Source organism: Nematolebias whitei, chromosome 14 (genome assembly GCF_014905685.2).
Source record: "Nematolebias whitei isolate Nwh7 chromosome 14, NemWhi1, whole genome shotgun sequence".
NCBI classification, from domain to species: domain Eukaryota; kingdom Metazoa; phylum Chordata; class Actinopteri; order Cyprinodontiformes; family Rivulidae; genus Nematolebias; species Nematolebias whitei.
Window position 1 is genome coordinate 39,231,584 of NC_056511.1, and position 12,404 is coordinate 39,243,987.

The window sequence follows — 12,404 nt, forward strand, 5'->3', positions numbered from 1 at the left end:
TAGTCGTGGTAGTAGTAGTATTAGTATTAGTTTTAGTAGTAGTCGTGGTAGTAGTAGTATTAGTATTAGTAGTAGTAGTCGTGGTAGTAGTAGTATTAGTATTAGTAGTAGTAGTCGTGGTAGTAGTATAGATCTTTTAGCGTATTGTTTAGCGTTCGTTTAGTGTACATCTTAGATCCTTATACACCGTTTCTTTTTATATTTTAGTTATTTTTGGGTGTAACTGGGACCTTGAGTACACAATTTCGTTCCACCTCATGCATCACACGTGATGCGAATGACAGTAAAGATACTTGAACTTGAAACTCTCATCCTGAGCAAACACGAAGGTGACAGTGGAAAGGAAAAACTCCCTCATGAGGAAGAAACGTCCAGCAGAGCCAGGCTCAGGACGAACGGCCATCTGCTTCGTTCGTGAATGAAGCTTTCTTAAATTACCTTAAGTTGTGGGTGGGAAAAGCGAACGTTTACGAAGGTACGGATGGTCTTACCCTTCAACACAGGAATGATGCACTAATCGTTTGGACACAAGTGTCAGTGTACCTCCTCGTTAGAACATGTTTAATTAATCTTAATTAATCTTAATGTTGGAATGGTTAGTTAATCAGACACGACTCCAGGCAGATCTAGAATAACAGATTGCTCCGTGTGCAGCCCCGGTGACGGGCTAATATTTTATTGTGATGAGTGAGCTCTAAGCTTTGGGCTCAAAGTGCCCAAACTTGACAGCTCATGGTGAAAACAAACACAAGCAGCTCATCTCAGCCTCCTCCTCCCAAACACTGTGCTCGTTTCAACCATTTTAAAGTTCTTCTGTCTGCTTTTAAAGCATTTAAGTCAAACTGCACAGAATATAGAAGATTAAACCTACAGAGAGGCATAAACGCATCATTAATTACTATAAACCTGCCAAATCTAATTTCCTAAATGACTTGTCCCCCGTGCACGGTATTTAGCGTTGCTATAAAAAGAGTTCAATCATCCCTAAAGTTGGTGCAGAAAGTGAATGAGCTCTGAGTGGCAACAGCCCTGTTCTCGCTGTGGTTTATGTTTATATGGCCGTCACGTCGTAAAAAATGTTGGGAATGATTGTGTTCGACATCGGGAAACATATAAAGTCCAAAGGTCATCCAAAGTTTAGTCCAGATATGTTGAGTTCCTTACTACAGACATCAAAACGGATCAACCAATCGGGCCCTCGTAAGATAACTAATCAGGAACACGCCTGTCTTACAATGCGACGCCGAAAGCAACTTCCTGGAAACTTCTGAGATCTTGTCACCGAAAATACGCTTGGATGGAAACAGACTTTGAAGGAATCGCAAAGGGCTCTACAGATGCTTACTTTACACGACGGTAGCAAACTCATGAGTGGGGTTGTAAAGAGAGCGGGTGCAGCGTAAAACACGGCGCGGTCCCTTTTTTTTTGGTCTCGACTGCACTTCATACGACGTCATTGTTCAGTTTGATGGTTGTTTGGCGTTAAGTGAAGGCGCTACAGCCTGCTCCGACACTCCAGAACCCATCACTGGAACTGGAACCACTCATCCGGTGTTTACCTGAACATTCGAGGGGATGCTGTTAATCAGAAAAGGTGTGGTGACCCTCGTGAATCAGCTGTCTGTGACGCAAGCTCACTGAGTGGGTTGAGCCTCATATGTACGCTCAATAGCATTTTGTAGGTGGAAATGGGGAGTGGAGGTGTGTGTGTGTGGGTGGGGGGGGGGGGGGGTCCACAGGAAACATCTGACTGTGCTGCAGATCAAAGAAAATTATTTAAAGGGAACTTGACCTTTACATATTCATCCTGAGCCTCTGACATCGGCTGAACCCTCCGGAGCTCTGACCACTTTGAATTAAACATTTACAGAAGCAGATAAATCCATTTGTATCCTGTTTTGTTAAAGAAGGACCGACGATGGCCACTGACATCACTGGAAACTAACAAAAGCAATAATAAGAACAGAATTAGTGAAAATCAGCCGTGTCATATCACACCATACGTTGTAATCTGAAGAGGAGGACCCCACATCGAGGCTAGGCCTGTCACAAATAACAAATGTTGTTGGGCGATTGTCTCAGAAATTATTGCGATAAATGATAATATTGTTTGAACTTTGACAAAACTAGTAATTATTGTCAAACTTAAGAAGAAATGTCTGCTCATTTGTTTTGTGTGTAGTACCTTTTTTCGACCACTGGATGGCAGTATAAGACAGTTTGAACCAAAGGATGGATAGTGCGGGAGCGAGCAGCGTGTCTCTTTAAGAAAAATGGGAGGGAGGCCCCTTGATGTGACATGGGCTTCAGGTCTCAAAATGGCGGACGATCTGTGTGGTTTGAGCTCCTTAGCATTTTTCACACAAATATTTTAAATTTTTTTTTTTTTTAAATCAGTAAACAAGTTCTCAGCTTCTTTTTGCAGATAAAAACAAGTTTTTATACAACGGAGGTTTTTTCCTCCAGAGGTCGGCCTGTTAGCTTAGCTCGTAGCTTAGCTGCTTTTAACGATCCAAAAACACGATTTTAGACGGTTAAAATGGATTTTAAAGAGAAAGGGCGGGGTCAGTGAAGAGCATCGGAGTCGAGTCTTTTGTCATCCAGTGTCTTCAGTAGAAAGAGAGACACACGAAGAACGATAAAGCCGATAAACGAAAACGAGGTCAATAATTTTCATTTATCATGCGATGGGCCGAGATGGTGTAGAGGCAGGGCAGCCGGCTTGGGACCCGAAAGTCCCAGGTTCGATCCCCAGTCACTGCACATCACGTGGTGTCTTTGGGCAGCACACCTCATCCCCAAAATGCCTCCCGGGCGCTTTCAATAGCTGCCCACTGCACCACCTGGTGGTGGATGGGTTAAATGCAGAGACTAATTTTGCCATTGTATGGAAACATACAGTGCTGACATTGTGATGACATTATTATTATTATTAACTGATTTGATTGATTTGATTGATTGTTTATCGTGACAGGCCTGACAGAGGCTGGAATTTGCCAAAATGCATATTGAGAAGCTACAAAGTTTCTGGGAGAACGTCTTTTGGACAAATGAGAAAAAAACTGGAGCTTTGTGTCAACAAGTCCCATCAGCTCTGCACATACAGTGAAACATAGAGGAGGCTCGGTTCTGGTTTGGGGCTGCTTTGCTCCATCTGGCACTGGGGGACCTGGATCTGAGCAGAGTGCAATGAAGTCTCAAGACTATCAAGGAAATCTGGAGCAGAATGTGCTGCCCAGAGTCAAAAAGCTCGGTCTCAGTCACAGGGCAGGGTTCCTCCAACCAAATAATGACCCAAAGCACAGATAAAAACACTTAAGGATGGTTCAGAACCAAACATTGGACTGTTCTGGAGTGTCCTTCTGAGCCCTGATCTAAATCCTGCTGAAGAAACATCTGGAGAAGGAAGCCTTCAAACCTGAGACAGCTGGAGCAGTTTGCTCATGAGGATTGGACCAGAACACCCGTGGACAGGTGCACAAGACTCGACAGCGAGTCATGGAAATCACTTGATTAATTCAACTGTGCAACAAAACGTTAAATTAAGGGGAGCATCCTTTTTACCAAAACCTATTTTCATTTTTAAATATTGATGTTGAATTAAAATTCAAATGCAGCGACTGATTTTTTTTGTTACGGTGTCAGTTTCAACGTACTTTTGCAGATTTGTTCAACATGAACATGCACATTTTGCCTCATCTTGATCAGCTCGAGCACTCGTCCATTTCAGGCTATTTTTATGATGTGTGGGTGCTACTGTGCGGACTATTCTCCCCTCTTTACTCTTAAATGCATCGATTCAGAGCTGTTACACAAGGCACCCCCCCCCCCCCCCCCCACCCTTCTGTCCTCCATCCTCCCACACCTCCACCTCACTGCCTACACACAACCTTGAGCTTGAAATCCTTTTCACCCGGCTCCTTTTCTGCAAAAAGTCAAAAACATCATCAGCTCAGCACTCACCCCGTGCCTGTGAGCCTGCTCGTTCAGAGCCTTCACCCAGGTCCTCTGCCAGTGCTCCCTGAAGGACTTGAAGGAGAACAGAGAGGTCAGCAAGCCTCTGACCCCCGCCTCAGACGTAGGACCTCCATCCTTTTTGCCAGAGCACAGCTTCAGCAGGAAGCCCCACACGCCCCCAGCATGGCGGCTCTGAGGGGTCTGGAAGAGCAGATGCTGATGCTGCCAGGCTGTCTGCTTGCCGCCATGCTTCTTGGCTGTCCTCCTGGATTTCCACAGCCGCAGCAGAGTGAGGGAATGCTGGATCAGCCATCTGAGCACAATGAGCAGGGAGGCTAAGAAGAGAGCCACCATGCAGAGCCAGCTGAACTCCTGCAGCTCCATCAGCGCCTCCTGGAGACTCTCATATCACCAGGATGGAAAGACCAGGACGCAGCTCCCCCCTGTAAAGCCTGCACATAATTATCTCACTTACTGACGTGTTTTTACACTCCAACAGATACACGAGGGTGGTTAACAGCCAAACTTTGTTGTTGTTTGTCGGTGTGGAAGCGCTCGATGTAAGAAAACTGCGCGGCGGTTACATAAAACACGAACAAACGATGCGCGTGGAGCTAACACGTAGCACAGGTGGAGGTGGAGGAAATGTGTCGGCAGCAGCTTTAAACTAACCTGAAGTTTAATTCAAACGGAGCGGGTTGTCGGCTCCTCCAGGTAACCGAAAGCGACTGAAGCTGGCATGGCGACACGGAGCGCTTCTAAATGCGAAACCAGTCCCAATCAACGCATCTCCGTCCGCTCAGAACAGCTCCTGCTCGCGTCTTTCCGCGGACATTTACTGAAAAAACACGTCTTGTTGTCTCTGTTGGGAATGTCCAGGCTCCGACGGGTTGAAAACGTCCGCTGTGTTTGCTCTTCTGCCGCTGCTACCATCTGTAATATTGACGCTTTGACGCTTTGACGCAGAGATCAGCAGCGGCCTGCAGGCGGCGCTGCGGGACCGGAAGAGACGAGCAACAACAACAACGCCTTCACAATAAAAGCAGATCGTGGTGAAAATCTACAGAAATAAAACCGTTTCCGTTGAATATTTTTTTTTCTAGGCTTCTCCCTTCTTCAGAGGTCGCCACAGCAAACTAAGTCCCACGAAGACTTGGCAGTTATTTTTACTCCGGATGCCCTTCCTGACTCAACCAGAGACCACCGAGCTACCACAGCCCTCTGTGTGGAGCAGAGAGCTGCTATCTAGAGCGCCTGGGGAGCAGAGGGTGGAGGTTAAGGGCCTTGCTCAGGGGCCCAGAGTGGGGCAGATGATGGTGGAGGCAGGTGTGGGTGCTTCGCCTATCCCACCCACATTTTGATGTTGTCGGTACCAGGAGTTGAGCCAGCAACCTTCCGATCACAGGCCCACCTTCTCTTAACGTCTGCGTCACCACTCCCATGTCACCTGAATAGTTTAACTAATCAAATATACAGTTACTAATTCATAAATACAGATAGCTACTAAGTTTACAAACAGAACAAATGGACGGACAAAAGCTGTGAGGACACTTAAAAAAGAGTCTTTGTTGCAAAGAAGTATCAAAGAGAAACTCAAAGAAAAGTCAGGATGAAGGAAATGAGTGGCTTTTAACCACCAAAATACATTAAAGACTGGTTCATCCCAAAGATCCAGTCCCCCGGCACAAACAGAGTAATGTTGTGTATGATGTTCAGTGTCAGGAGGGTGATCAGTCTTACATCGGGGAAACTAAACAGCCACTGGCCAAAAGGATGGACCAGTACAGAAGATCAACATCATCAGGCCAGGACTCTGCGGTCTACACTCATCTCCAGGCCAGCGGTCACTCGTTCAGGGATGAAGATGTTCACATCCTGGACAGAGAGGAACGATGATTTGAGAGAGGAGTAAAGGAGGCCATCTTTGTGAAAAGAAACCGTCCATCATTAAACAGGGGTGGAGGCCTCCAGGTTCAACTGTCCCCCTCTTACAATGCTGTGATTGCTGGTATCACTCAACCCCCTGTGAATAGCAAACAGCCATCAGGTGCTAATGATCAGCTGATGGTACAATTTTTGCATGTGAACAACTAGTTTTGGCTGTTTCCAGCAAGCTGGTTGATCCACTACAGGTGCTGCTTATAAGACTGCGTTTGTTGTGGCTCCTCAGACTGAAAAAGTCTTCTGGATAAAACACAAACCATTTCAACAAACAATTAAAAAATGTGTCCAGAGAATCTGACTCAACCTTGTTAGAAGGTCTTACCTTCATAAATTAAAAACCCTGGTTACATGATTTTGTGTGTATAATAAACGTACTTAAAATGTAAAATAAAAACATAAAAGCTCCAGTGTAAGTGAAGTAAAACAGCGTTTCATGTCACAAGGTCAAGGTTTCTAATTATTGTCATTCACATGTGATACATGTGGTGGAACAAAACAGTGTACAGAGTCCCAGTTATCCAACAAAAGTATAAATTGTAAAGGAAAAACAGTAATAAGATCCAAGCTATGTACTAAGAAAAACACTAAACTAAGAAATACACTAAACATTTAATAGTGCATAAATAACAAACGCTATATAAACAATAATCTCACTGTATTTCGGTAAAGCTTATTCTGATACTGATTCTGACAATAAGCCGAACAACAGCAGCACGAACATGAGTGTGTGTGAGCTGATGAGCATGAACGAATACAGCAGCATGACATAAATCAGCAGCATGAGATCAGCAGCATGGGTATATCGACAATCAACAAACAATATCAAGATGTTGTCAACTGCAGCATGTGAGGTAACTAAAATATAAAAAATAAATAACAATAAATTTTGTCAGTTGCATTACATTTGTTCTTTTTTAAATTTCATGCCTACCTGAGTAAAGTACTTGAAGCATAAAACAAAATAATGAAAGCTGTATTAAGTTTGGCCAGCAGAGAGAAGTAAATTTGAATTTGTAGGAATATCAAGCGAAGAAGAAGAAAAAGTCATTTCCGCGTCAAGCTTCTATTACGTAGTTATGCATTTAACTTTTTCGGAAATTAAAGCGTAATTCTTTTTAATGTGTGATTAAGAGGAACAAAAGCGTTAAATAATAAAACATTCAATAAAAGCAATAAATATTGGATCTTATAATGTATTCACCAAATATATTCAGCGTTTCCTGTTTTTGCCAGGTCACGAAAAGTCAGTTATTTATTTTATTTTGAAGAGCCACACCGGAAACATATTTCCGTTGGCCGTAATGGCTGCAGCTTGACGGTCAAACTGTTAACAGACGTGGAGTTAGACAGCTCATATTTTGAAATATGGCTCACCAGGTAGTCTTACGGGCTGACTTTGCTTCGACCGAGAAACACTGTGGACTAAAAATGACGGCATGACGCGTTGTTCCTTCGCTTGAACCACAACAAAGCTTCCTCCTTGACCATTGTCAGTGTGAAGGGACCACGTCAGATTTTTGTAAAACCTTGATTTGTCATCAAAATGCCTGGCAACATGTCACCGGTGCCCACCGTCCCGCTGCTGATCAACTGCTTCATGTCTGCTCTCGGCTGTTTGGCTACTCTCAAACTCATCCCCGCTTTTAAAGAGCATTTTATCTCAGCTCGACTCTACGGAATGGACCTAAACAAAACGACCAAAAAGGAAGTGTGAGTTGTTTTGACTCTTTATGACACATCTCTGTTGGTTGGTGATTTGCTCTCACGCTGTTTGTCTTCCTGCCCATCCTGGTTTGCAGGCCTGAGTCTCAAGGGGTCATCAGCGGGACGGTTTTCCTCATCATCCTCTTCTGCTTCATCCCAGTGCCTCTCCTCAGTTGCTTTGTGGGCGATCAGTGCACTGGTTTCCCTCATGATGAGGTGGGTTAAAAGGGTCAGAACACCAAGGTTGCATCTCATGTCTGATCTGCTTCTCTGTCTTTTTTAAGTAGTTTGTACAGCTGATCGGTGCACTCCTGGCCATCTGCTGCATGATCTTCCTGGGCTTTGCTGATGATGTGCTGAACCTGCGATGGAGGCACAAGCTCATGCTCCCCACCATGGCCTCCCTGCCGCTGCTCATGGTGTACTTCACCAACTTCGGCAACACCGTCATCGTGGTACCCAAGCCCTTCAGAGCTCTGCTTGGGCTCCACTTGGATCTGGGTGAGTTGGTTGCAGCGTTTGGTGGTGAGGCGATAAACGGCCTTCCATCGCATCCCCTGCTTCTTTCTTTTAAGGACCCCTGCTCCCTCCTAAAAAAATAAAAAAAACAATTCCCAATGTTTGACTGAACTCACTTTTTTGCGGCTTTTGTTTTGGAATATGATTGATCACAGGAAAACTAGTTTGAAAAACATCTTTCGTTCCTGTTGCTGAGCGAAGAGGGAAATTCTAAATGCCCTCCGTCCGTCTTGTGAGCTGGCTAGCTTGAAAAATTAAAGAGGTACCAATTTGCATTTTGGTGTGTGGCTGCATCCAGATGTAAGAAAGGTCACTATTGGAAATCCAAGATGGCCACCACCATATATAAAGCAAATGATCAGGGAGGCTGAAGATTAATCTATGGTGAGGTGATCCTGGCTCCACTGCTGCACATGGCGGTGGATAAAATTGCTCCCTCTGCTCACCAGGATCCGCCTCAGACAGTTACAAAAAAACCAAGCCTACCTCTGTTCTTCTACACAGTGGAACTATTACCTACGTAAATATCTTGCACCAAAAAAAAAAAAAGGGGGTTACTTGCATTTCCTGTTTAATTCCAGTCCAAACAGTTCCACTTGTTCATGCGTTTCTTTTTGCAACATGGTGTCCTGCAGGTGTTCTGTACTACGTCTACATGGGCATGCTCGCTGTGTTCTGCACGAACGCCATCAACATCTTAGCGGGCATCAACGGCATCGAGTCGGGTCAAGCCCTGTTCATCTCCGGCTCCATCATCATCTTCAACCTGCTGGAGCTCAGTGGTAGGTCGCTTGTCTTCGTCGGCGTTGCACATCTCGCTTTCCTCGCTGCTTCCGAGTTCAATATTTAATATTTGATTAGAAAGTCTGTTTGCAGCCGTAGTTTTTCATCCGAGGAGATACAGATGTTAGGTTTTGACATGAGTTGGGAATGTTTTACCATGTACGTCTTCAACTAGTTGAGCATTTTTTTAATATAATTTCTTCTCTTTATTTTCAGGTGATTACCGTGACGACCATGTTTTCTCCCTCTTCTTCATGATACCCTTCTTCTTCACCACATTAGCACTTTTTTACCACAACTGGTGAGTTGAACCTCCAACCCGAAGCACTTAATTCAAAAAGCATTTTCATTATGTTCATGTTGATGTGTGTAAATAATTTGTTAATTTTGTGACAGGTATCCCTCGTCTGTGTTTGTGGGAGACACGTTCTGCTACTTCGCCGGGATGACCTTCGCTGTGGTTGGCATCCTGGGCCACTTCAGCAAAACGATGCTCCTGTTCTTCATTCCTCAAGTGGTTAACTTCGTCTACTCTCTGCCTCAGCTTTTTCACATCATCCCCTGTCCCCGGCACCGGCTCCCCAGGTAACTCATTTCTTCTGTAAATGATGCTAAATTTACAGAGAAGTCTCAGGATGTGTAGATGATCATCTCTCAGGTTCTGTTTCAGGTCCTTATTTAAAAATATATATATATATTTTTAAAATTTCTCTTAATCTGCTGTGAACAGTTTTTAAACCTGGCAATTTTTATGGCCTCCATTTGTCCACTTTTCTCTAAGTTTTAACTTTGTCGTGAAAAAAATCTCAAACTTTTTCAGCTAACAGCTCAATAACGGTCACAAAAGTACTGTTTGATGCCCATCAAATTGTATTTTTGTCAATTCTAGTACCAAACCCTGAAACAAATGTGTTTTGCATTAGCTAGCCAGTAACAAAGAGATTGTTTAAATAACTTTTATTTCTAAGAGTCTTGATGCATTTCGAGAAAACATGATTTATTCCTTGAGTTTTAGTGCATTTTCATGCACGGTCAAATTTAAGATCTGTCCAAAAATGATAAAACCTAAGGACTTTAATCAAATGGAGAAAAACATAGCCACTGATTTAAGAAAAACGTTCAGAAAATCTCTTGCTCACGGCCATTTTGATGATTAAAAACAGTTTTAGGCCTTTATAAGCAAAATCTTATAAAAGAGCAGTGGCTTAATCTATTGTATTTTATTTATTTGACCTTTTTCTTTTGAAGGTGAAATGTTTGACAACCAGTTCTCATTTAGAAACGTCGCCTGGAAAAGAAATCCTTACATCAGTAAATAATAAATGTCATATATATTTTTGTTTTTTTACATTTTCTTTTTCTTTTTTTTAATTCCTATTGAAAGACTAAATCCAGACACCGGCAAACTGGGGATGAGCTACTCTAAATTTAAACTAAAAGACCTGTCAGGATTGGGACACCTCATTCTGAAGGTAAAACTCTCACGGCACATTTCTTTTTTTTTAATATGCTGACCGTTGTGTTAGAGATGCAGACACCTGGATTATTAACTTCTTTTTTTTGATAACAACAATAATTGTGAATAGTTCTGGCTTCATGAAGACTTTCCTCCCCTCACTGTAATTGTATAACTTGATCGTATGCAGTCCCATTTTTTGATTTTGATGCATAAATTTTGCAACATATATATATATATATATATATATATATATATATGTTGTCTCTGTCATGAGAACCAGATTGTGCCGGTGAATAAAACCGAGTGCTAGATATAATCCCACAGCTGTTGAACTGATTTATTAGCCTCAATATCTTGATTTTATTTGCTTCAATTCAAAATCTGGACCCACTGTAGCAGTTCAGTTTTTATGAACCAGTTGAGCTTATTGTGCTGATTTTATTATTGTAAAACCGGCTTCAACAGGTTGCAGAGTTCCTAAAGCTGCTCGAGGTGCGTCGGGGTCAGGGCGAGGACGAGGATTTCGTTGAATGCAACAACATGACTTTAATAAATCTGGTTCTGAAAGTACTCGGTCCCGTCCACGAGAGAAATCTAACGGTCATCATGCTCCTCATACAGGTACACAAAGCACCTGCTGTGTTCAAACCCAACACTGTTAGTCACATTTCGCCTTTATTTCTTGTTTTAGGTGATGGGGAGCGCAGTGGCTTTTGGGATTCGTTATCATCTGGTGCGTCTGTTCTATGACGTCTAACCGGACCTCCATTAAAGAGACGACTGACGGAGAAAATCTCTTGCTGCTGCGGAGGAATTTTCAAAAAGCTTATGAGCAGATACTATTAGCTCTCTGTCCTTTCTCTGACTCTGTCTGCAGCATTTTGTGTGTAAGGGTCTGACAGCAGCAGAAATGGGTTTCGGTTTTAACCGCAGTGAACGCAGCTGGGTGGTAAATTTATTGGATCCATCTTGAAAGTATATTTTTGTACTTTTTTAAAGTAAAGTAAGAGGATTAACGTTTGTCAACTCAGCCATTGTTCTGGCTACATTTCTCCAGTTTGTTACCATTTGATTATAGATGTGTGAACATTTAAGCCCACTTTGCAACATGATGATGCACTGCGTTAAAAAGATGTTGAGCTTTCATCATCTCTGAATGCCTCAGAACAAACTCCCAATGAATGATCATTTTAACTGAGAGAGAGAGAGGTCAAATAAATCTCAGGTTGATGGTTGCAGGTAAAAAGAAAAGTTATTAAAGTAGAAAAAGAGCTAATGATGTCTAGATTGTTCTAAAAGTAAAGCTTTATGGTGTTTGAAGGTGTCTTCACTTTCTGAAAGGGTTTAGCTGACATTTCGAAATGAACTGGCACCAAACCTTTTCAGTTTCTCAAGGAATGTAATTATAAGAGGAAACGCTGTGTATGCTTGAAATTGATTATATAAAATGTGAAATAAATAAAATTAAAAAGTATCCGCTTTCATTATTATTGTTTGGACTCGACTGGGATGATGTCCCACTGAACAACTATCGACCAATTTTTCAACTCTGCATTTTAGCCAAGGTTCTACAAAAACTGATAAAACTCTCAAATCAGAAAGTATTTGGACTCATTTAACATCTTACCTCCATCAGTCTGGTTTCAGGAAACAACACAGCACAACGACTGCTTCACTGAAGGTTTTTAATGACGTTGAAGCATTGGATGCTAAGGATTATTGTGCTGCACTTTTCTTAGACCTATCTTTCAGACCGAAGGCAATGTGTTCAACATAATGGTACTTCCTCCAGTTATTTAAAAGTCAACAATGGTGTACCATAAGGCTCTGTATTAGGACGCGCCCTCTTTACAATCTTCATAGGTAAAGTAGGTCAGAGCATCCTTAATGCATCCTTACATTTCTATGCTGATGATAGTTGTTTATTGTCGAGCTAAAACAGTTGTTACAGTTCTTTTTCAGAAATAGATCCTGTCTAACTGAATGCTAGGAAACGCCTTGTAACTGCAACTTTCCTTCCCTCCATTGACTATGGTGA

The 12,404-nt window shown here is 42.6% G+C and overlaps 2 protein-coding genes across 2 annotated transcripts in view; one reads left to right on the plus strand and one right to left on the minus strand.

The window, feature by feature from the left end:
• c2cd2l (c2cd2 like) overlaps positions 1 to 4,652 on the minus strand; it is a 22,794-nt gene extending 18,142 nt beyond the window's left edge. Inside the window, exons 1-2 of the mRNA XM_037687555.1 lie at positions 4,630 to 4,652; positions 3,964 to 4,409 (exon numbers count right to left, since the gene is read on the minus strand). Of these exons, the coding sequence (XP_037543483.1) occupies positions 3,964 to 4,341 (378 nt within the window). The 5' untranslated portion in view covers positions 4,342 to 4,409; positions 4,630 to 4,652. The remainder of the gene's footprint in view (positions 1 to 3,963; positions 4,410 to 4,629) is intronic.
• Positions 4,653 to 7,444: 2,792 nt separating this feature from the next.
• dpagt1 (dolichyl-phosphate (UDP-N-acetylglucosamine) N-acetylglucosaminephosphotransferase 1 (GlcNAc-1-P transferase)) lies at positions 7,445 to 11,219 on the plus strand. The gene is made up of 9 exons (XM_037687558.1): positions 7,445 to 7,611; positions 7,701 to 7,821; positions 7,893 to 8,106; positions 8,760 to 8,906; positions 9,124 to 9,208; positions 9,304 to 9,492; positions 10,292 to 10,379; positions 10,832 to 10,987; positions 11,058 to 11,219. Exons 1-9 carry the CDS (start codon positions 7,445 to 7,447, stop codon positions 11,121 to 11,123), a joined length of 1,233 nt encoding a protein of 410 aa, XP_037543486.1. The 3' UTR covers positions 11,124 to 11,219.
• Positions 11,220 to 12,404: the final 1,185 nt, after the last annotated feature.